At 37.8% G+C, this 25,382-nt stretch overlaps 1 protein-coding gene across 2 annotated transcripts in view; it reads left to right on the top strand.

Annotated features, from left to right (window-relative positions):
- LOC114493356 overlaps nt 1-22,183 on the top strand; it is a 63,917-nt gene extending 41,734 nt beyond the window's left edge. The window contains exons 18-23 of one of the 2 annotated variants that reach the window (XM_028508157.2): nt 261-334; nt 3,736-3,946; nt 9,249-9,401; nt 10,265-10,435; nt 20,959-21,184; nt 21,643-22,183. In XM_028508157.2, the coding sequence (XP_028363958.2) occupies nt 261-334; nt 3,736-3,946; nt 9,249-9,401; nt 10,265-10,435; nt 20,959-21,184; nt 21,643-21,773 (966 nt within the window). In that variant the 3' untranslated portion in view covers nt 21,774-22,183. The remainder of the gene's footprint in view (nt 1-260; nt 335-3,735; nt 3,947-9,248; nt 9,402-10,264; nt 10,436-20,958; nt 21,185-21,642) is intronic. The other variant, XM_036029021.1, reaches the window with a different exon arrangement.
- The last annotated feature ends 3,199 nt before the right edge of the window (nt 22,184-25,382 follow it).

The following is a 25,382-nucleotide window of genomic DNA, read 5'->3' as shown; positions in this document are numbered from 1 at the left end:
TCTCTACACATAGCAGGGCATGGTCACGGGAGAAGTGGAGGCTAGCAGTACACTGCTCAGAGTGAGTTTTCAGTTGTGGGTTTCCTCTGCTCCATCCATTCTCACTAGATGTAATACTAAAAGGAAAAACATTTTTAAGAAGATGTATATTTTAATGCTATGTTAAGTATATTCACAGTGGAACCAAAGTTAGAAGGAAGTTTATAAAAGCACAAAATATAATGTTGCAAAGTTAACAAAAAGTTTTGAAACCATTTCAGGATTTTAAACAAGCTGCATTGCTGACCAAGACGGACGTGAGCCTTTGTCAGGCGACTGCCATGTGCCATCACAGGTATGGCGTGCCATTTATGTTGAAGTGAATGCGCATGGGGCTATGTAGTAGTTAGAAGAATAGAAGAAAAAGAGGAAACTGTGAAAGTGACTGAGACATGAATGGGGAGAGACACAAAGAAACCCTGTACAGAAGTGGGAAGCAACCCAAGTGTGGCATTAGCACCCTCCTACCTTCTAATAAAGTGTTCAAACCAAATCTGCATCTTGGCATTGGGACACCCATCTGATTGAAGCCCCTTTACAGGGCAAGGACCTGGGTGATATACAGAATAAAACCATGCATAGCTTGAAATGTCTAAGAAAAAAGCCTAGTAGTTAATTTTGTTCCTAAAGTGAAACAAACTTTTAAAAAGCCTGTTTCCCATATGAGAGTGTGATTTCAAAAAATTAGATATTTTCAGAAAATTTGCATTTAGAAAACATTCTAAATCTAAAAATAACTAAAACAACACCAAAATATCTACAAAATACAATAAAATCTACAGAACCATATTACTTAAAACATTATTACCTGTTTCTGGGATTTCTATAAGAATAAGTTATGTTATAGAAGGAAAGAAAAAAATAGTCACAGAAGGCTAAAATACAGAAGACGATCAGTTTAAAATTTGTTTGGAGATAATATTACATAGATTTGATAACTATGTTTACATTTCTACATATATAACATCTAAAATTAGTTTCTCATCGTTTTGTTTTTAAAAAGGCGAAAGATTTATACGATCTGAAGAGAAACCAGAGTGTTATTTTGCTTTTAAAAGTATAGGGATTCAGCATGTGAAGATTTTAATGTGGGATAAAATGTATTTGGTTAAAAGAGTTTACAGCATTATTTTTAAGAGAAATAATAGCAATTAATTGAAGGGGCAAATTAGAATAGTTCATAAATTATGTGGACTAGGGTATGTAAATGTCCCATTTTGAATTATTTAGGAGTCAGCATTCTTTTTTCCACTTCTGGGACAGAGCACAGATTCATTTCCCTATGAGAGTTAGATTTTATTTTATTTTATGAACATAGTAATATCATAACTGAAATTTGTGAAGGTGTCTTTGGTTTTAAAAGCCTAAACTGGGACCTTTATTTTACATAGGCAGTAAAACATAGTCACACCATTGTCCATTTTAATCCAGCAACTTTTGTACAAGTCATCTCTCTAAGTCATTGTCATTCTTAAAAAGAGGTGGAATAATGGCAACTGATATGTTTGCTTTGGCGGGTGAGTACAGACCAAAAATGTCCGAGGTCACTGCATTCTCTCCCAGTTAAAAACAGACTCCAGAATTTCTCTAAACCTCATTCTTATGTTTAGCAGCTATTAGAGATAGTAAATTTCTCTGTGTGTCAACGCCCAATCTCCTTCATGAAATGTAATCACTGATATACTATGTGGTGGAGCTTTCTTAAGCTCATACTGCTTTGCAATCGCAAATAACCAACTTTCATTAGTTGACTTGAATTCTATTGCCCTTTAATAAAATTAGAATTTAATTCAACAGTTAAGCCTGAGTAACTCATAGTCCTCATTCCGTGTGTTTTAAGTTTTATTGAATTTAACAACAAGAAGTATTCAGTAATTGGTTGTATTTATTTCAGGAAAAATATTTTTGCTTTCGAGGTAGCCTGTAAGACATTTATATGTCTTATAACACAGCTTCTCAGTATCGGACATTCATTACTGGGGCTTATAGAGAGGGGAAAGTAAGAATTTTCCCAGTTGGAAAATTTTTTTAAAGGAATAAATATTTAAATTTTAGGGCTTTGATCTTTGAACTCATGGGGCTGCAGACTTTTGAAGTATGCCTTTGTGTATCTCTGGTTCTCACTCTTGTGGTTGCTAAGAGACAGCATTCCTTAGGCTGAATATCCTACTTGTTGCCCAAGTTGGTCACTTGAGTGTTGTGCTAGAGTTAATTTTTAGATCCCTTTGGGAAAGCCACCTTGAGATGAAAAAAAAAAAATGTCACAGAGGGAGAGCCTGATTACTCAGAGTTATATATCCTATCCACTTTTTACTTTGGCACACTGATTTTACTCTTCTTATATTTGCATAAAATAGTTTTGAATCCTTGACTCTGTAAGCCACATTCTTTAGGTTTGGGAGGTATTTATGATTTATTTGTACAACTCAGCAGGGCACATCTGGCCACGTATGTGATTAATTTAGAAACTGTGGTGGGCCTTTGTGTCCGCGGCCCAGGCTGCTAGCTTGGCTCATGATCTGTACCCAGTAGGCACCAATGAGAAGCATGCACCTCTGTCAGTGATCACGTTATTTTTTACAACACATTTTATTTTGGCAAAACTAATTTAATATACTTTTATATTTGTGGTCACTGATACTTAACGATGTATGTGCTGATGACCATGTATCCTGACAGAACACAGATTCTCTGCCACACTGCCCCATTGTCTCACGACCATGGGATCATTTAACAAGATCTTCCATCCCCAGGACACCATGTGATGTGCGCATCTCCAGGAATATGAAATTGCTGTTTCTATAGTGGTATCTGTTTCATTTTTTTCCTGTTGATGCAGGGTGCTGGGGAGTCTCTGGCTTTGACACTGTCACCTCCCATGGGCTTGATTTTTAGTTATTATCTGCTTTGAGGAGCTTGATTGGTGGCTTTCCAGGTCTGTTTCCAGTGTTAATTCAGTCAAAACAGACTAGATGTTCATTAAATGCTGGTGCTGATAACAAGACAGGTATAGCTTCCTCCATGTTCATTGATATTAAATATAATGATCAGATTTGCGTATGAGATGGAAAAGCGACTCCTTTATGGAAAATATGTTTCACCAGCCTTTACCCCATGACAAGAGAATAAATAGGGAAGAGAACCCAAGTTATTAGTCACTCACATATATTTACAAATTAATAAGAAAAATATTCCTTTTTCCTCTTTTTCTCTTCTCTGCTGGTGTCTAGAAAGAAAGGGCTTGCTTCTCTAAAATATCTGAAGTAAGGACTCTCATGTGTAAAAATTTGGTTACTTTTGTTGTATGAGGAAATAGTAAATACACATAAATTTATTATAATCTGCTTTAAATAGTGTATTACATCAATAATAGCATATTTTTCTATTTTGGCCACTGATAGCTGTTAAATACAGGTATAGGAATGCCATTTAGCCTTTTATAATGCTGAACAAAGAACTGCAGAATATTATCCCAGCACACTCTGCTGTGAAAATGACTCTTACCTGCCTTCCTTCCTTTTACCACAACCTTCAGCCTTCCTTAGGTTATATGGACTCCTGTACTTACTTCTTATGATGGATAATAAAATGGAAAATTTTTAACAAGGGTCAGGGTAAATCTTTATGAAAACTTTATATACAGGAAAGCACTTAGGTAACTCATCAGAAAGCATCAATAATTTTATTTATTTTCAGAAGCAAAGAGTTTGAAGAAGCTGTCAATTTCTTCACCTGGGCTCTTAAAATTGATCCTTGTTTTGTGGATGCTTACGTTGGACGGGGAAATTCTTACATGGAATATGGTCACAATGAAGGCATCAAACAAGCACAGAAGGACTTTCTGAGAGCACTGCATTTCAATCCAACATCTACAAAAGCCAGAATTAGTTTAGGCTATAACTTGCAGGTAATATTACATAAGAACAGTTTGGGCCATTGAAAGCACCTTTCGGACAAGAGGAAAAATATATTTGGCTCTCTACTGATGGTGGGGGCACATGCTCTTTCTTTGGTTAGGGCCATTTTACCTTCCCCTTACTACTGGTATCCAGAGCAGCAGTGGGAAGCAGTCGCAGGGAGCCTTCCTGGGAAGCAGTCTGTGGCGTGGACTTGGTATGCTGGTGAGATGAAGATCTTTTGAATCTGAGTGTCTTTAATTCCTTCACTCCTTTCTACTTTAATTCTACACTTATAGACAACTTTTAAAATTTTCCTGATGAATTTCACATTTAAGAACCTGGCTAACATTTGTTTCACTAGCTCATTTCTGGGCTTCATAGGTTTTGAATTAGTGGGAAACTAAAGGGAATCAACAATGTATGGAAGTTCTGAAGTGGACTCCAGCCACACAGTGGGTCAGACAACCACTTGACATGGACTTGTGAATTCAGATCATCTTCCAATGGCAGTGAGTTAGAACGTACTGGGAAGGCAAGACCCCGGTGTGTGTCCTCCCAGCAAGATGGGGGAGCGCTGTTCAGTGTGAGGCCAAGCAGTTCTCTGAGTCCTAAAACCTGGGCCATGCACACACCAGGTCCTTTGCACTAATCAAAGATGTAGTGACTGTCTTGGAATACAGTGCTAAAAGTGCAGAATTCTCCATGAAAAGGAACTGAATAATCTTAAATACTATTTTTATCCCTTCTAGTAATCAAAAATTTAAACAATGGGTAAGAAGTACATTCAAATTATTGTAAATTACAGAAATTCTGTTTGTAATCTGCCTAAATTATTTTTTCCCCTTAAAAATAACTTAGTTTGGCTGATTTAAGACTAATAATATTGGAGGTGTTTGTTGGGATTGGTGGTTATAGTAAGGTGTGGCCAAGAACTTAATAAGGGAAATAAGATTGTATTCTGAGAATGAAACATAAAATTAATCATTATTGGAACACAGTAGAAATTTGCAAAGTCAATTTAAAGAGATATCCAATGAAATGTACTATCATCATTTACTGATTTTAATAGGCATTTACTGAGCACCTACTATAGGACAAGAACTGATCTAGTCCTAGGGATCCACAATGAACAACTTATAGTTGATTCTTCTTGTAGAGTTTGCTACCTAGTGGAGACATGAGCATCACACAATCATATGATTTATTATATAGTTACACGGAGGGTAAGCACAACAAAGGAAAAGGCTGGGTTTTAGGACAACTCATCACAAGGAAACCTAGCTTTGTTTGAGGAGGAAAGGGCTGTTTTTAAGAAGTTAACATTACAGCGGGGTATGAAAGATTAGTAATTAGTCAGAGGTAGGAGTTGGGGGTAGGACACACTGTTGGGGGTCCCAAGGGATGATGTTATGGATAAGTGGAGTGATGTGAGACTAGGGGACTGAATAATGGCTGGAGACGAAGGCCTTCCAAGCCAGTTAAAAATGTATCACCAACCAGAGCACTGACATCACGTTCATGTTTTATGAAGAGATAACTGAGTATATACCAACCGGAAAGAGGAATACCTGAAAAACATCAGTATGAGGAAGGATTGAATCAGGAAAGTGAAGACTGAAATGGGAGAGTTAGAGAGGCCCATAAAAATTCTGCTTAGGGCAAAGAGTGACCACTTGTTCAACAAATACTTACAGATTTCCCTCCTGTGTGCTTATCATGAGGGATAGGAAAGTGAGAGGCAAGATGTTGTCTGGGCAGACAGATGTAATCCTGCTGTGAGGCTGTTTGCAATTTAATATTTTAATAAATTAATCTCAATTTGCCTGACTCTTTATTAAATGAATTTGTGATGATGATGGTGAATACCACACAATTTGCCAAGATGAGATTTGCTGGTTAAAAAACAGTCTCTTATTAGTTGTATGTTTTGTTATGGAAGAGTCACTAGGCTCAGCTTGGTTAATGTGAGTTAGCTTCTGAGATTCTGGCAAGTTGGGTTGTTGAGCCCATGGAAATAAAGGACGGGCCCTGGACCATGCTGGATTCATCAACTCACTGCCTGCCTGTGATGAGGTGTTTAGTTGCCAGTTGGTCGTCTCTAGGAAATATTCTGATATTGTAACCAAGCAGACAGAGGCCCACTCACATAGTGCATTGGTGTATGACTCAACAATCAGTGTTGACAGAATCAGGTTTTTATTTACAATATTCCAACCTTGAAGGAGCTGGGAGCACTTCAGCTCAGAGTTCTGCTCTCCCACGAGACCCAGCACTTCCCTTGCTGCCCCAAAGGCTATAAGCCAAAACCCCCCAAAGTTGCCCATATCCTTGTCTGTGCTTAAACCAGCTGTGCAAACAGTTCTCCATTCCCTCTGGAAAAGACACTCGTGGATCTCAAACTCTCCATCCTCTCACAGCAACCCTCTCTGTCCGGATCTGTGGTGTTGTCATCAGCTTCTGTGTAATAGTCCAGGAATATATGTGCTGTGTTACACTGGACCATGGTGAAGTCCAGGAAAGGCACAAGTTTCAAGAGTGTGGCCTTTCAGTATGTTCCAGGTCCCAAGAGTCTGGGTCTGTGAGGCAACAGGCCAGCCTCTTGCAAGGCAGTGTCCTTGATGGCTTTGGGGTCAGCTGGGGCAGGCGAGATCAAAGCAGCGACACATCTCCTTCCTTACTACACCAGGCCACGTGGTGGGACCCTGACTTCGAACTACATAGCTACTTTCCTACTTCTCCTTTCACATGGCTGCTACATCATTGCTGTCCTCCCTCATGCTTCCCCACTCTTATTATCCCCTTTCCAAACTGCATGGCAGCTATCTCACTACTGGCTACATGGCTCCTTCTTATGGCTGCCCACCCTTAGTTTAAATCCTAACCCAGAGCTTCCTGCATGACCTCGTCTCTGATTCCTTCCACCTTGTGCTACATTTGCCAGTTTCCCTTATCTTCTGCCTTTGCTCAGCTGCCATCTTTAGTCAGGGCAAGCATGACTCAGTGACAGCATGGAATTGCCTCCCTGGCTTTGTCGTGAGTCTGGACACAGTCTGAAAGTCAGCACACACCTTTTGCCCTGAGGTGGTAGCACAGCTGTTGGCAGCTATTAGCTAGCTATCAGCTTGCCATAGATATGCAAAGTATCTTAATCCTATCATCTGCTTCTCCAATGCCCCAGCCAGGGTTTGTGGAGAATATTCTCTGTCCTCCACTCTCTACCCCATTTCAGTATCATTTTACTCAATCAATAGAATCACAATACTTGATACCAAACTGTATTACAAGGCCACTGTAATCAAAACAGCCTGGTATTGGCATAAAAACAGGCACATGGACCAATGGAACCAAACAGAGAGCCCAGAAATAAACCCAAGTCTCTACGGTCAATTAATGTTTGACAAAGGGGGCAGCCACATAAAATGGAGTAACAATAGCCTCTTCAACAAATGATGTTGGGGGAACTGGATAGCTACATGCAAAAAAAAATGACACTCAAGCACCAACTTACACCATACACAAAAATAAATTCAGGGTGGATAAAAGATTTAAATATAAGCCGTGACATCATTAAAGTCCTAGAGAAGAACATAGGCAGGAAAATCTCAGATACTTCATGCAGCAATATATTCAGTGAGATGTCCCCTAGAGCAAGGGATATAAAGGAAAAAATAAACAAATGGGATCTCATCAAAATAAAAAGCTTCTGCACGGTTAAAGAAAATAGTATTAAAATAAAAAGAGAACCAACCATGTGGGAAAACGTATTTGCCAATGATACCTCAGACAAGGGTTTAATCTCCAAAATACATGAAGAACTCACACAACTCCACTCTAAGAAGACAAGCAAACCAATTAAAAAATGGGCAGGACTTGAACAGACAGTTCTCCAAGGAGGACACACAGAGGATCCAGAGACACATGAAAAGATGCTCAGTATCGCTAGCTATCAGAGAGATGCAAATTAAAACCACAATGAGATACCACTTCACACTAGTCAGAATGGCCATCATAAACAAAGCAACAAACAAGTGTTGGAGAGGTTGTGAAGAAAAGGGAACCCTAGTTCACTGTTGATGGGATTGCAGACTGGTGCAGCCACTGTGGAAAACTATAGAATTTTCTCAGGAAACTAAAAATGGAAATGCCTTTTGGCCCAGCAATTCCACTGCTAGGATTATATCCTAAGAACCCTGAAACACCAATCCAAAAGAACCTATGCCTCCCAGTGTTCATAGCAGCACAATTTACAATAGTCAAGTGCTTGAAGCAACCTAAGTGCCCATCAGTAAATGAATGGGTCAAAAAACTATGGTACATTTACACAATGGAATTCTATGCAGCAGAAAGAGAGAAGGAGCTACTACCCTTTGCGACAGCATGGATCGAATGAGAGCATTATGCTAAGTGAAATAAGCCAGGCCGTGAAAGATAAATACCATATGATCTCACTTTTAACAGGAACCTAATCACCAAAACTACCAAACAAGAAAAATATAACTAAAGACACTGAAATAGAGAACGGGCTGACAGTGACCAGAGGGGAGAGGGGAGGGAATTTCAGGGGAAAAGGGGAAGGGTTTACAGGAACAAGTGTAAAGGACACATGGAGAATAACAAGGGGGTAGAAAATGGGAGGAGGTGGGAAGGGCTGGAGGTGTGGGCTGGGATGAGGGTAAAAGGCAGAAAACTATACTTGAACAACAATTAAAATAAAATTTAAAAAGATACATCATTCTATTCACAGTGTTCCTCTCTTGACCTTTTCTCTTGTTTTCCAGTTATCACTAAGGTTCGTATAAATACATGCTTGGTAGATTCCATGAATATATAATTCTAAAATTCCAGATGCTGGTAAAATTTATTAAAGTAGGTTTTACATCAGTAGTTTCTGCATTTATTTATTCAACATATATTTATTACATTAGGCATATTGTGTGTAACCATAGATTGAAAGCCAAACACATAAATTCAGCTTCTGCCTGTGTGAGCAGAGCTCCATGTAGATTTTGTGGTCATTGTCCAAAGCGTAGGTGATTCACATGGTGGCTGTGATTTTATGTTGTCTAAGATGGTGTGAGATGACTCTGACGATTAGATTTATTTTAATTAATTAAAATTTCAGTGTAAATACTCCGAGGTAATTAGTCCACTGAATGCACTCACAGTATACTCTACTTCCTGTTTAAATATCTTAGGTTTAGCACTGTATAAATATACCCTTTCTAAAGGTTTTATTTGATTAAGTTAGAATCAAACATTTGTCATGTTACGGATAATTTCCTATTTCATGTACATGGAAAATTATTTCAGACCCAAGAAAAATTCCAGAAAGCTTGGAACCACTTTACCATTGCCATAGAAGTCGATCCAAAGAGCTACCTAGCCTATGAGGGAAGGGCTGTGGTCTGTCTTCAGATGGGCAGTCATTTTGCTGCATTTCAGGATATTAATACTGCCATAAAGGTATCAATCCACTTAGATTCTATTATCATTAATATAAATCAATACTATCAATGAATAGGGGCAAATTAAAAAAAATTTGTTACTTTTTAAAAACGACTTGTACAGAAAATTACATTTGTGTTTTTCCTTTGTTGTTGTTCCAGGAGATTACCAGAGTAAAGAGCCACTATGCCTTGTCAGTTTTATAATCTGAATGCATTTAAAATTCAAACAGCAAATTCCTGATAAATGTAATGTTGATTCTCTCAGTAAATGCAATGTATAGTTTCATGGAACATCAATATTATTTTGTAATAAAAGTGAATGCAAAATAATAAAATAATGTTCTGGGTTTGAAGGAACTAGAGAAAGAACAGTGTAAATCTGCAGGTTCTTTTGTAGTGAAATGGCAAATAAAAACTTCAGGTTTTGCATACAAGTGACAGAAAATCTTTCTCTTTTTCCCTAGATTTTTGGATTCTGTTTCTGCAGATTTGGGTAGATGCTGTAATCTTTGAGATAACAAAAAAGAAAGACCCCAAAGATAATTGTTACTGCTTAGGACAAATAAACATGTTAATTATTTAATTTCTTTTCCAGCTTTAAGAGAACTAAACAGTCTTTGTCCTGTGTCTATTCTTTGGAAAGGAACTGAGTAGAGCATTGAGATTATTTGTTTTATCACAAACAAATGAACTAAGTGTTGCCATTGAACCAACTTCATACCGAGCCCTTTCTCAAAATATTTGCTCTAATGGGGCTTCCCCTGCACTATAAAATTACTAGTTTCCCACAGTAGATTTCATAATGTTCATTTTTGTGGACATGAAATTGGAGATAAATACTATTCTCAGGTGCTAAATACTCACACCATTGCATTGCAGCTCAATACTACGGCAGAATTCTTAACAAACCGTGGTGTGATTCACGAGTTTATGGGTCAGCAACAAAATGCAATGAAAGACTATCAAGCAGCGATTTCTTTAAAACCCACATACTCACTGGCCTACTTTAATGCAGGAAATATCTACTTTCACCACAGGCAGTTTTCCCAGGTAATGTGAGTTTTCCTTAACATTTTCTTTTTGACACTAAATGCTTTCTTTGCTATATATAGTTTCAAAATGTAATCCTTATATTTTTGGTGACTCATGCATTAGCTCTTTTAAAAGATGTTCTCTTTCATAGAATGTTTATAATTATTTATTAAATTTTTAACCTCTGTTGATTTATTCTTCACATTGTCACCGGGCATTTGGCACCTGTCCAGCGAATGTTATTTTGGACTTCTCCAGGTGTTGACAGTTGTCCTGCTACCCACCCACTGTGGCAACTTCCAGCCTGGAGTCCTCTGCTGTTTGCCCCCACCGAGCTAAACCTTAGACTTCCTTTAAGACCCTCTTTCACGATGTGATTATCTTGATTATCTCAAACTCATCTTACTTTCTACATTTCATGTATTTCAGTTACTTACTGGAAGTAAGGAGATCTGGATGTTAGTCCTGGCTCTGTGATAGCTTAGTCCATTTGGACCTCAGTTCATAATGTATGAAATAAAAGTGTTGGACTATTATATGATAGTTTTTATATTTTAAATTTATTTTATTTGAACTTAATGCATTTACATGATTGAAACTCAACTTTAATTTTTAAAAATCTATATTCACTCTTGTTTTCTTTCAATTTATCCTATTCTTTGTCTGTCTTTTGAGTCAGAAGCTTAATTCACTTATTGGCACCCTGTCATTTCTATTGCGACACATTTTTAAGGTTATGCCTTATCCCCAAGTACTGCTTTTAGCAGTATGCCACATATTTTGGCCTATGAAGTTTTAATTTTTGTGTTCTTTAAATTTTGCATCTGTAATTTTATCTTCCCTTTGACTCAGAAATAAATTAATGGGGCATTTAAAATGTCTAGGTGGAAGGACTTTTATATTTTCTAATTTTGGTACTTAATGAATTTTAATGTGGTCTAATATATGGCAACTTTTAAAAGAATATTCCAGGTCCTTTTCAAAGAAGAGTTTGTACTATCAGGATATAGAGTTAAAGTACAAGATCTACCTTATTAATTATATTTTTAATTAGTGAACACCCATTCTTTTTTTCCATTTGACCTTTTTAAAATATATTTTATTGATTTGCTATTACAGTTGTCCCATTTCCTCCCCCTTAATTCCCCTCCATCCCTCCCGCCACCAGCATTCCCCTCTTTAGTTCATGTCTGTGAGACGTACATATAAGTTCTTTGGTTTCTACATTTCCTATACTATTCTTACCCTCTCCTTGTCTATTTTCTACCTACCATCTATGCTACTTATTCTCTGCATCTTTTCTCCTCCATCTCTCTCCCTCCCACTCCCGTGTTCATAACCCTCCATGTGATTTCCATTTCTGTGGTTCTGTTCCTGTTCTACTTGTTTGCTTAGTTTGCTTTTGTTTTTGTTTTAGGTGTGGTTGTTAATAACTGTGAGTTTTCTGTCATTTTACTATACATATTTTTTATCCTCTTTTTCTTAGTAAATTCCTTTAACAGTTCATATAATAAGGGCTTGGTGATGATGAAGTCCTTTAACTTGACTTTATCTGAGAAGCACTTTATCTGCCCTTCCATTCTAAATGAAAGCTTTGCTGGATAGAGCAATCTTGGATGTAGGTCCTTGCCTTTCATGACTTGGAATACTTCTTCCCAGCCCCTTCTTGCCTAAGGTCTCTTTTAAGAAATCAGCTGACAGTCTTATGGGAATTCCTTTATAGGTAACTGTCTCCTTATCTCTTGCTGCTTTGAAGATTCTCTCCTATGTTTAATCTTGGGTGATGTAATTATGATGTGCCTTGGTGTGTTCCTCCTTGGGTCCAACTTCTTGGGGACTCTCTGAGCTTCTTGAACTTCTGGAAGTCTACTTCCTTTGCCAGATTGGGGAAATTCTCCCTCATTATTTGTTCAAATAAGTTTTCAATTTGTTGCTCTCCTCTTCTCCTTCTGGAACCCCTATAATTTGGATGTTGGAATGTTTAAAGATGTCCTGGAGGTTCCTAAGCCTCTCCTCATTTGTTTGAATTCTTTTTTCTTCATTCTGTTCTGGTTGGATATTTCTTTCTTCCCTCTGGTCCACACCATTGATTTGAGTCCCAGTGTCCTTCCCATCACTATTGGTTCCCTGTACATTTTCCTTTATTTCATTTAGCATAGCCTTCATTTTTTCATCTAATTTACAACCACATCCAATCAATTCTGTGAGCATACTGATTAACAGTGTTTTGAATGTACATCTGATAGGTTGGCTACCTCTTCATCACTTAGTTGTATTTTTTCTGGAGCTTTGATCTGTTCTTTCATTTGGGCCATTTTTTTTTCTTTTGTCTTGAAGTGCCTGTTATGTTGTAAGGGGCAAAGCCTTAGGTATTCACTAGGGTGGGGCAACCCACGTGGAGTTTTGATGCTGTATGTGAGGGAGGGGTCTGAGCAGGAACAATGGTGCTGTCTGTGCTCTCTGCCAGATTTCAGTCAATTTCCCCACTACCCCCAAGCAAAGTAGGCCTTTCTGGTGCTGATTCCTGGATGGGTGGGTTTGTGTACATTCTAGTACCCTCTGGGTCTCTCCAACAAACTCTCCTGTGAGGCTACTGGGAGTTTCTTCTGGCACCTCAATCCCCATAGGTGTTTTCAATTCGTGGTTTGAGGCTTTATTTCCCCGAGCTGGAACCCTGGGTTGTTCGGTTTATCTTGCTCCCTAGTTGTTCCTCTCGGTTTATCTGCACGTGAATGTGGGACTGCCCGTTCCACCAGCTGCCGCCTTGCTGAGTCCTCTCAGTCCAACTACCCATCTCTGCCCCTCCTACTGGTCTGGATGAATTTTTCCTCTTTAACTCCTTGGTTGTCAGACTTCCATACGGTTTGATTTTCTGTTCTGGTTGTATTTTGTTTTTAAATTATTGTCCTTCTTTTGGTTGTGCGAGGAGGTACGGTGTATCTACCTACACCTCCACCTTGGCCCGAAGTCCCATTTGGGTGACCTTTCACTGAGAAAGGTTTGAATATCCTATCATTGGTTCAGTCCTATATTGTTTTCTTTATATTTTTTGTAATTTCTGCTTTATGAAAACATGTTGCTGCATTATTTCATATATAGGTATGCATATATATTATATATGCATTATATGTTGTAGCCTTCAGCATTATAAATGCTCTTTTTTGTATCTTTAAGGCTGTTTGCAGTAAATTTTACTTTATCTCAGATGAAGATTGTGACCTCTGATTCCATTTGGTTTGCCTTTTCCTGGTATTCCTTTGCCCTTCCCTTCATTTCCACCACTTAGAATCCTTTGTTTTAGATGTGTCTCTTTTATAGGGTTGGATTTTATGTCAGAAGCTAATTTGAAAATATGTCTTTTAATAGGTAGGTTAAGCCCATTTACATTTTGGTATAATCAATACATTTGGTCTTAATTCTGTTATTTTATGTCATACATTTTCATTCTCATGTATTTTAAAAGTATTTTGTTCCATGGTATGTTTAATTTTTTCCATTTTTTCTGATACTGAGAAAGGCTTACAGGTTTACTTTAGTGTTTACCTTTATAAAAGTACTTTTAAACCCTTTTTTTTCCTATGCTTTTGGTTTCTTTATTATGAACAACAATAAATTCCCGTCCTTTGACTTATATATATATATAGATCTCAACTATTTTTCTTTTTTTCATTTTGCTTCATTTTTCTCATTTCTTAATCTCTTAATTTCTTTTTTTGTGTTTGTTGCCTTCACATCTTTCTTTACTATGTTTTTGAGATATTTATTGTCCCCTTGTAGACCTTTTAATTCATTTCTTTTAATATTTTTTCTAGTCCTATCCCATTTCCATGTCATACCTTCCTGGCCACCTCTTTTCTGAGATCCTTCTTTTTATTAAATGCAGTTGCTTCTATAATAATTTTTCTAGTTTATTTTGAAATGTTATCATTTTTTATCTAGATTATAGAAATGTTTTTTCTGAAGAGTTTTTATTTTTGCAAAAATTAAGTTGTTATTTTTCATTTTTGTTTTTACCAGAAAGACAGGGGAATCACTTTTCTTCTATTCATATTTGAATATAATAAATTATTTTCTAGTTCTGATAGCAGAGATTCTTGTGGTAAATAAGGGAATGGGCCATGATAACTTTCCTCTTTGGTGCCTTCTGGTGCTGTAGTAAAGGACTTTACAGTTTGTCCTCTGAAGCCTACCCTGGTTTGGAAGGGGCTATCACAAGCTCCATGTTTCTCTGAGCTTTTCACAGACCTTGCCTCCTAAAATAATGTACTGATTTTTCCTCATTGCTTTGAGGGTGGGAGGGAGGGGGAGAAAGAGTGAGAGAGAGAGAGAGAGAGAAGAAATATAGATGTGAAACATCCATTGGTTACCTTCTCATATGCATCCCCACGGAAGGATCAAACCCACAACCTAGGTATGTTCCCTGACTGAGAATCAAACACGTGATCTTTTGATCTATGAGATGATGCCCCAACCTGAGCCACACTGTTCAGAGAAAATGATGTACCCATTAAAACAGGTTGTTTTTATTGCTTACATTTTTTGACACCTGTCACCGCTATATTTTCCTTCACCACCCAACACTGTCACCATACTCCTTAATAAAGTGATGTTGGGGGCTTCTTTATGTGTGAAGAGGCTATGTTTCTTGCTTATATTTTGCTGGAAAAATTCAGAAAATATTTCCTATTTCCACGTCACTCTTCATTCTTTCACTCTTCACTTACTTGTGATGTGACTACCATATGCTTCACATTTACTTATGAACACCCTGAGAATACAGAGCTGAACAAATTAAGGAAGGATTCTTTTATGATGTAGCTTACATTTATTGGTAGCAATACATGCCTACTACAGTCTCGTATAAGCATTATTACATCATTATTAGCATATCTGTGGGACTATATAAGATTACCTAGGTAAATAGTATAAGTGGAGAGAGGGTGTTTAGGAGTGAGTCCTGGGTAGCACCAATGTTTAAAATTGAAGCAGAGAGGAGATGCCCAAAAGTAGACTGAGAAGGGACCCAGCCAGGATGATAAGAAAAGCAGGAGGGCATATCACTCTTGAGAATAAGGGCTTCAGGAAGGGAAACATGTCCTGTGTCAAATGCCACTGAGATGTCAAGGAAGAGGAGGATAGAAGAGGTCACTGAGGATTTTGACAAGAACATCATTGGAATAGCAGTGGATCTGTGGCTTAAGTGGAAAGGGTTATGGAGAAAATGTGAGGGGAAGAATTCAGTGCAGTTCAGCTGGTTCAAGAAATTCTTCTGTGGAGAAGAAGAGTGGATTTGGGGTGATAGCCAGAGAGGGTGAATAAGTGGTTTTTTTTTTTGGTTCTTTTTGTTTTAAGATGAGGGTTAGCTGATTAGAGGGTCCTGTGTTAATGAGAAGGATCTAGTAGAAAAGGAGAAATTGTTGATGCAGGAGAGAGTGGCAGGGATAATTAGGATCAAAATCTTTGAGAATTTGATGGAATTAGAGTTTGGAAGTCACAGGGGTGGCCTTTGCTTGGAGTAGGACACACTGTGCATTATGGTGTGAGGGAAGGCTGAGGGTCAGGGAAGAGATATATGCAGTTTGGCAGATACTGATAGTAGGCATTCCTATTGTTTATATTTTCTCTATGGAATACAAGCATCAGTTATTAGTTGAAGGTGGACAGTTAAAAACAGGAACAGGGTTCTAGAGGTTCTGTGGAGAAAAGAGAAAATGTGAAATGCTTGTTTTAGAGAGTGCTAGGGTGAACCTCCTAGGGAACTATAGCAGAAAACATTAAGTTCCTTTTTTTTGTCTTTCAGTGCACAATTCTTTATTTTTTTCTTTAAAAAATTTAAAATTACAGGTAGCAATTAATATTTTATATTAGCTTTAAATGTACAGCATAGAGTTAAGACGTTTATTTAATTTATGCAGTGATCCCTCCCATATATCAGACAATATTAAGTTCTCATTTGAGGTTTGTGGTTATCAATTAAATGAGGTCTTGACTCTATACTGCTTTGTGGACAATTGTTTCTATACAAATTCAGGACTGTTTTGTGTCACTCTGCAGCTGTGTTCTGTGTGTTGATCTTGTATCTCCTCACTCCAAACAGGTTGAAAGCTCTTTAGGGCCAGGAATCATACTCCTCCCTCTTCTCCCTAGATTTCCTTACTCAGAAGCCTGTCTTTACCCATGTTTAGACTACAGGTCAGCTTCCACCTTTCATCTGAACTCCTAACCCATATTTATCTCCAGTTGCTAAAACTGATATTTTACAAGTGCATTAGGGCCCAAGCAGAATTTCTATATACTCTACCCTCAGTGTGGTGGCTTCTTCACATAAACCGTCTCTCAATGCAAGATGGCCATCTTCCATAAAGTCACCTGAGTGAAAACATCAACATTAACTATAAGTTTCATTTCCTCTCCTCAATCATCTAATCCTGTCCATTTTGGCTTATTCTTTCTCAAACACGTCCCTTCCATTCTGTGTATTCTGCCATTGTCTTCGTTTAGCTCTTATTCTTTCCCAAGTTAGATCATGACCCTGAACAGCTTGCTGATCCCTGTGATGAGCCTGGTTGACCTCAGTGGTGAGGATAGATGCTGGGACACAGAATTACAGAATCGGAGGTATAATTCTGTAAGGCTTGAGATTGTCGTAAGTCAGACCTCAGTGGACAGCTGCGATGATAATGTTTCCCTAGGCTGACAAGCCAGGGTCAACTGCTTTAAACTTCATCAAATTCAGACTGCTGTCTGCCTGGGTCCTAGCAATGTTTCCCGACATTGTAGAGTTAATGATGTTGTTCAGGGCAACTTTCTGTTTGCATAAATGTTTCAGATCCACATGAAAAGGAGACCCTCACATTTTCAATATATTTTTCTTTAATAACTCTGGGCATCATCTATGGAACTATTCAGTTAAATCTAAAGTATAGTTGTTGTTTTTTTTTTTAAGTATGTCTCTATGTCATTTGCCATTAGCTGGGCAGATGTTTTGTTGAAAATGTATTTTGTCCTCTGTCCTGGTATATGGATGCTTCATTTTCACAGTGCAAACTCATTCCAGAGACAAGCAGACTTTGAGAATAGTATTCAATATTCAATATTATTCAATAATATTCAGCTGTATTAATATACTCTAAGCCTCTTTGTGGAGAAAATTCTTTATCTTCTGCTCCCCTCACTTTCATTTTTGACTATACTGGAATGAAGATTTATGGTCGGGAGAAAGGGTCAGAGCAAATAATCTCTTAAAAGTTAAAACACATATGTGTTTTGGTTTCTTTATCATGAATTAGTGACTTAATGACACCACATTTGGATGAGCTACATGTATGACTACAGGTGACTTTAAGAAATAATTGGATCTGCCTTCTAATTAATTACAAATGAGGGCATTAGACCAATTGTTAAAAAATCACCACCATCCATTGTGGTTGGTGTCTTTGGCCTTTAATTGTTTCATAGTTAATACTTCTGTACTTCAGAAAAACTTATTATATTTATAGGCTTTCATTTTCTAAGTAATATATTTTGGAAGTTTTAATAGAAAGTTAAATTGTTCAAAGTTAAGTGCACTATCATGTTGTACTGAGTTCTATTATCTTTAGCTGAGGTAGGCATTTACTCTTACCTGACTGAAGTCATGCCTTTATGATGTATTATTGTGCTACCTTTGTTAATCATTTATTAGTGAATTAAAAGGAAGCCTAAATTGCTTGTTGAAGGAAGTCTTGACCCTGTTTAGAATCATTTGCTTGCCTTATTTCTGGTGATTTTGTGTCTGGCCTTCTGTTCAGCAGTAAATTCTCCTTCAGCTCTTCACAGAAGGATGTCAGTTCTGCTGCCTTTTTTAACAGATCCTTCAACCACTCTCCAACTGCAGCGTAGAATAGCTGCCATTGTGGGATGAGATGGGTCACAAAATCCTTATCTTACTGTCTCTCAAAAATCTTAAGGGGCTAAGTACACAAAATATTGCCTGAGGACCATGATGTCTCTTCATTTGTAGACACTAGGAAAAATGACATGTCAATAATGATGGAGTCCTTACTGGATTCTGGGTATCATTCTCAGTACTTTACTGTTAGCTCACCTAATCCTTATGGCAGCACTGGACATAGAATTCTATTTGTTAGCTCCATATTACAGACGAGAAAATTGAGGCAAAGAGAACTTTAGTTACTCACCCAAAGACACAGAGGTAATACATGGTAGAGCCAGGATTTGAACCTAGAAATCTAGCTTCATGGTTGGGCTTCTGGCCACCATGCTATCAACATTTCATTTCACCAATGGTAGAAGTGCACTGAGGAAAAAATCCCTGAGAAACCAATAAAAATAATTCAGTGAAGGACATTGATAAAAAAATGAACAGATAGGTAGGAGAAACACCAGGGAGACATCCTGTTTCAAACAACGAGTTTTAAGAAGGAAGGTGAGATCAAGAGTGTTCGTGCCACAGAAATGTCATGGAAGAAAATAACTAGAAAATGTCTATTGGGCTTGAAGACATCTTCAACCTTAAGAAGAGGAGAACTCACAGGCTAGGGGCAGGTAGGTAGAAGATAGATTGTGGTGTGCTGGGGAAAAATCAAGTGGTGAGGAACTGGAGAGGAGGCTCTGTTGTGGAAAATGACTTTTTCCTTTAGGGAAGTTTTAGAGTAGGAGTGAAATTTTAATTCATTATGGAGTTTGAGAAGAGATTCCTACCTTGAGTGGTAGGGTGTCTAATCAGAATCTCAAGCCATTCATGGTAAATGACCAGTTTGTTAAAAATTTCTAATTTGTTGTTGATCGAGACCCCAGCACTGGTCTATGGACCACACTCTGAAGGGTCCCTTCCATCTTCACGGTGAACTGTGAATCATGACAGTCTTTGATCTTTTGACAAGCTGACTTTTACCTTTGCTCATCCATCCTTGTAGCTTTTCATAGTATAACTGAGTTTTTATCCCTTTTTGGTATGGTTTAGAACCTTGTTTTCAAAATTTATTCATCTCTTTAGCACTGTTTTTCTATGGAACATGCTAATTTTCTAACTTATAATTTATCTTTTTATTGTGACCATTTTTTTTTCTTTTTACCTTTTTCTAGTGCTGGGCTGTGGGATTTATGGGGTGGGGTTAGGGTAATGAAGGATTTTACTTTTTAAAAAAATATGTTTTTGTTTATGCTATTAAAGTCATGCCATTTTTCCCTGCTTTGTTTTCCTCCACCCAGTCTGTCCCCCATTCCCAGTCAATCCTCACACCATTGCCCATGTCCGTGGGTCATGCATGAATGTTTTTTGACTAATCCCTTTACCTTCTTTCAGCCAGCCCCATCTCCCCTCTCTCCTCTTCCAGCTGTCTGTTCCATGTTTCTATGCCTCTGATTCTATTTTGGTCATTCATTTGTGTTGTTAGATTCCACTTAAAAGTGAGATCATATGGTATTTGTCTTTCATTGACTCACTTATTTCACTTAGCATAATAGTCTCCATTTCCATTCATGCTGTCACCAAAAGGTAAGAATTCCTACTTTTTTACTGCTGCATTGTGTAAATGTACCACAGCTTTTGATATACTCATCTACTGATGGGCACTTAGGCTGTTTCCAGCACTTGGCTATTGTAAATTGCACTGCTATGAACATAGGAGTGCTATATTCTTTTGAATTGGTGTTTCAGGATTGTTGGGATATATTCCAAGAAGTGGAATTGCTGAGTCAAAAGGCAGATCCATTTTTAGTTTTTTGAGGAAACTCCATACTGTTTTCCACAGTGGCTATACCAATGTACATTCCCACCAACAGTGCACTAGGGTACTTTAACAGAAAGGAGTATTTATTTATTTTATTTTATTATATTTTTAAAGATTTTACTTATTTATTTTTAGAGAGGGAAGGGAGGGAGGGAGAGAGAGACAGAGAGAGAGAGGAGAGAGAGAGAGAGAGAGAGAGAGAGAGAGAGAGAGAGAGAGAGAGAGAGAGAGAAACATCAATGTGTGGTTGCTGGGGGTTATGGCCTGCAACCCAGGAATGTACCCTGGCTGGGAGTCAAACCTGGGACACTTTGGTTCCCAGTCCATGCTCAATCCACTGAGCTATGCCAGCCAGGGCTTATTTTATTTTTTGAAATTATTAAATGTTTGGGGTGAGAGCGGTTAATAAGTTTCTGGAGGTTTCAAGTGTAAAGTTCTATAAATATATCATTTTCATATTGCATTGTGTGGTCAAGTCTCCTTTCATTTTTTATTACTGACATTGTCTAGAGTTGCCAACACATGATGATAACAAAAAGCAGGCCAACTATTGGTCAGTTTTATTATTGTTTTTTTGTGTTCCCTACAGACAGTGCACCTTCTTATTATCTGTGTCTGGGATAAAATGCTTCTACAATACCTTGGATACTCTGGCTTCTCTTCAGATCATATAAATCTTTCGCTTTTTCACAATACCCTGGAAATGCCATTGGCCTTAATTTTATATTACAAGTAAAAGTAATTCAAATTGCTGTATTGCTGTCAATTAAAATATATTCAAATTATCACTATCTTTACATTTTATAGGCCAGTGACTATTTCTCAAAGGCTTTGAAGTATGATCCAGAAAATGAATGTGCCACCATGAATCGAGCTATTGCAAATACATTATTAAAGAAGTATGAAGAAGCAAAAGAAGATTTTGCAAATGTAGTTGAAAGCTGTCCCTTTTGGGCTGCAGTGTATTTTAACAGAGCACAGTTCTACTGTTGTTTAAAGCAATATGAATTAGCTGAGAAAGACCTAAGTAAAGGTACTTTTTTTGCAATGGTTTGGGAAAGATTACAGTGGTTGATGTATTTATCTTTAAATAACATATTTGTTTAAATAAAAAGAATAAACCCATCAGGTCTATTTGTCTAGATTACGTGTATGTTAGAATGAATGTTTTTATACCTCATATTTTAATGTAATCAATATGGTTTCCTTTATGCAATAACTTATAGCATTGGTAAACTAAGATGCAGAAAATTATTAGGGAAACCATACACAAGTATTGCCAGCCCTTCAAAGAAAGACATTGTATTATTTCCCCAATTTAATTTTCTTAGAAAGATTCAATATTTTAAATTTAAGTAAATAATTAGGTACATATGAAGAAAAAATTTTGCAAACAAGTAATATTAGTGTTGTTATAAACATTTATTTTTTAAAAAATGAGACTTTTAGAGCATTAGCATAAAACATATTTTGATTTTTTTTCTCTTACAGCTCTGTCTTTGAAGCCTAATGATGCTCTGATATACGATCTTAGAGCAGAAGTTCGTGGTAAAATAGGTGTGATTAAGGAAGCTATGGCTGACTATAACCAAGCCCTTGATCTTCAAGAATATGCCCAGTGATATGGCTACATAGACTGTGGTTTCTGCAGCAGCTCACACAACTGTTAAACCAGAAATTGAAGTGTATTTATTGTTTAAAACAAAGGTTGCACTATCTTCATTATTGTATTCATTATGTTTAGTCTTCTAATACAACCCTTTAATGCATTTTAACAACACTTATATTACTAAAATTTTAAAACATTTAGATCATTTCATGTGTATTTGAAACAACTCAATAATTGAATTTCTTCATGGGGCGCAGAATGTAAATGAGACTGTTTCTTAAGGAATATTAATACTTCAAGTATGTTCTTTAAAGTGAAATAATTCCTTTTGAAATAATACTGCATAATTGTAAAAACCTCAGCCTTTTTGCCAGTATCTACTCATAATGTATTCAACAGTATCCAACTTAAAAAAAATAAATACTGAGCTGATAATTATAAACAATTAAAGTTACCCGTCTTTCTTCTGTCTTTAAACAATGTCTGTTCAAGCCTTTATTTTCCTGCTACTCATATTCTTCCAACAGATTATATGTTCATTTTTTTCATGTTGTCTCCCTTCCAGGATAGTACCTATAAAGATTCTGAACATATGGTTCCTTGAAATTGCTTCCTCTGCCTCTTTAATGTAAATTTATAAACATATATTTTTTAAAAATCTGCACGTACTTCTAATTAACACTTCATAGAAGTTGACAAGGAAACATAAAGTAAAACAGCTAAAAATTCTTTGTAGGATATCTCTTTTATTATTAGTGCTACTTTGGTGGTTGTTTTTAAAATTATATTTTATTGACTATGCTATTACAGTTGTCCTGATTTTTCCCTTTTTGCTCCCCCTCCACCAAGTACCACCCACTCCCTCAAGCAATCCCACACCATTATTCATGTCCATGGATCATGCGTGTAACTTCTTTAGCTACTCTCTGTCCTATAGTGTACTTTATGCCCCCATGGCTATTCTGTAACTACCTATTTGTACTTCTTAATCCCCTCACCTCTTCTGCCATTCCTGCACACTCTCCTCCCATCTGGCACCCATCCAAATGCTCTCTGTAGCCATGATTCTGTCTCTGTTCTTGTTTGCTTAGTTTGTTTTTTAGATTCAATTGTTAATAGATTTGTATTTTTGCCATTTTATTCTTCATAGTTCGATCTTCTTTTTCTTAAATAATTCCCCTCAACATCTCATATAATAATGTTTGGGAATGATGAATTCCTTCAGTTGTTTCATGCCCAGAAGCTTTTGTCTGCCCTTCAATTCTAAATGATAGTTTTGCTGGGTAGAGCAATCTTGGCTATAAGTCCCTGCTTTTCATGACTTTGAATATTTCCTGCCAAACTCTTCTAGCCTGCAAAGTTTCTTTAGAGAACTCAGTCGACAGTCTTATGGGAACTCCCCTGTAGGTAACTAACTTCTTTTCTCTTGCTGCTTTAAAGATTCTTTTATCTTTAACCTTCGGCATTTTAATTTGATGTGTCTTGGAGTGGGCCTCTTTGCATCCATTGTGTTTGGGACTCTCTGTGCTTCCTGGACTTGCATGTTGATTTCCTTCACCAAATCATGGGTGTTTTCTTTCATTATTTTTTCAAATAAATTTCCAATTTCTTGCTATTTTTCTTCTTCTGGCATCCCTATGATGTGAATGTTGGACCTCTTGAAGTTGTTCCAGAGGCTGCTTATGTTGTCCTCATTTTTTTGGATTCTTTTTTCTTGTTCTGATTGATTGTTTTTTGCTTCTTTATGTTCCATATTATTGATTTGATTTTCAGTTTCATCCACTCTACTCTTGAATCCCTATAAATTGTTCTTTATTTCAGTTAGTATATACTGAACTTAATAATATAGTGCATAGTCATTTCTGACTGGATCTTTTTTATGCTATTGAGGTTCTCCCTAAGTTCCTTGAGCATCATTATAACCAGTATTTGGAACTTTGCATCTGATCAATTGCTTATCTCCATTTTGCTTAGCTCTTTTTCTGGAGTTTTGATCTGTTCTTTCATTTGGACCATGTTTCTTTGTCTCCTCATTTTGACAGCCTCCCTGTGTTTGTTTCTATGTATTAGGTGGAGCTGCTATGACTCCATGTCTTGGTAGCGTGGCCTAATGTAGTGTCTTATAGGATCCAGTGGCATAACCTCCCCTATCACCTAAGCTGGGTACTCAAGGTGCACCCTTTGTGTGGGCTGAGTGCACCCTTCTCTTGTAGTTGAGCCTTGGTTGCTGTTGGCAGATCAATGAGAGGGATTTACCCAGGCCAGTCAGCTTCAACAATTGGCTGTGATCACTTAACCACCAGCCTTTGCCCTCAGTGGAGGATCAGCAATGCAGGGGCAGATTGGTGATGCTCCCATGTGGTCTGTAGCTGTCCCCTGGGTATGCTGGCCCTGGGGTTTCCTCAGGTGGTGCAGGCCAAGGTCAGTCCTCATCTGTGTTTTACCTGAGGCCACTCTACCTGAGCTATAAAGCAAGCTGAGATGGCTGCTACTCATGCTGGGCTTGGAGAATCTCAGGCAAAGCCAAGCTTTGAATCTAGGCTGGCAGCTATTACTGCCAGGCCTGGGGCTCACTGAGACCAGCTATTACTTGTTTGAGAGGATTTAAGAAGTTGTGTAGCATGAGCCAAAACCAGCCATTGACACAGGAAAGCAGCTTGGGTGGTCCCATAAATTGGGTGGGGCAGAGTCTCTGAAGATCTCCAAGGCAGAACAAATACTGCTAGCCAGGTTGATGGAGTCTCAGGTATGGCACCAACTGACTGTCTCTGTGGGTTTAGAAAGGAACAATGGCCTTTGCTGACTTTGATGCCAGACACTTCAGTTTCTCCCCTTATGCCACTGGTGCCTTTCAAGCTACTACCCAGTGGTGGAGCTCAGATGGAGTGAGTATGAGTAGGTGGGTCTGTGTGTGGGTTCTTTAAGAGGAACTGCTTGGGACTCTCAATGGTTTTTTCCACCAACTCAATCCCTGCTGGTGTTTGTAGCCAACAGTTGTGGAGACTTATCTTCCTGGTACTAGAACCCTGGGCTGGGGGCCTGGTGTGGGGTTGGGCTCCTTGCTCTCAAGATATCTCTCCTTAATTTATAACCACCACATGTGAGTGAGGAAACAGCCCATTCCGTGTCTGCACCCCTCCTGCCAGTCTGGATGGATGTGGTTTCATTAATCCCATAGTTGTCAGATTCTATTCAAACTTGACCCCAGCTTTTGACAAACATTCCTTCTCCCGCCTCTTTCTACTATTCTGATGGTGTCAGAGTGATAGTTGTTGTATATTTTAGTTGTAATTTTGATATATGGTTGTGCAAAGATGTGAACCATGTCTGCCTACACTGCCATCTTGACTGGAAGTCCTATAGAATATCTGTTGAGTGAACCAGAGAACCCCTTTTCCTTTATCTCACTGACAGTCACAAGGTCTCCTAACTTTTAATTTATTCAGACTTGCTTCACTCAATTTATTTTCCTTCTTAGTTTCAGTCTCCCAGTACCTATCCAGCTCCTCAGAGGCCCATTTTCACCAAGATCAGGCATTATAGGCAAAAAGAAAAACCTCAGTCCACTTAGCTCCCTTTGATTTTAGTTTGACATGCCAGATTTTCACAGGGGAAAGTGGAT

This window comes from Phyllostomus discolor, chromosome 1 (genome assembly GCF_004126475.2).
Source record: "Phyllostomus discolor isolate MPI-MPIP mPhyDis1 chromosome 1, mPhyDis1.pri.v3, whole genome shotgun sequence".
NCBI lineage: Eukaryota > Metazoa > Chordata > Mammalia > Chiroptera > Phyllostomidae > Phyllostomus > Phyllostomus discolor.
The sequence above is the reverse complement of the archived record's forward strand: the minus strand, read 5'-3'. Positions and strand labels throughout refer to the sequence as shown.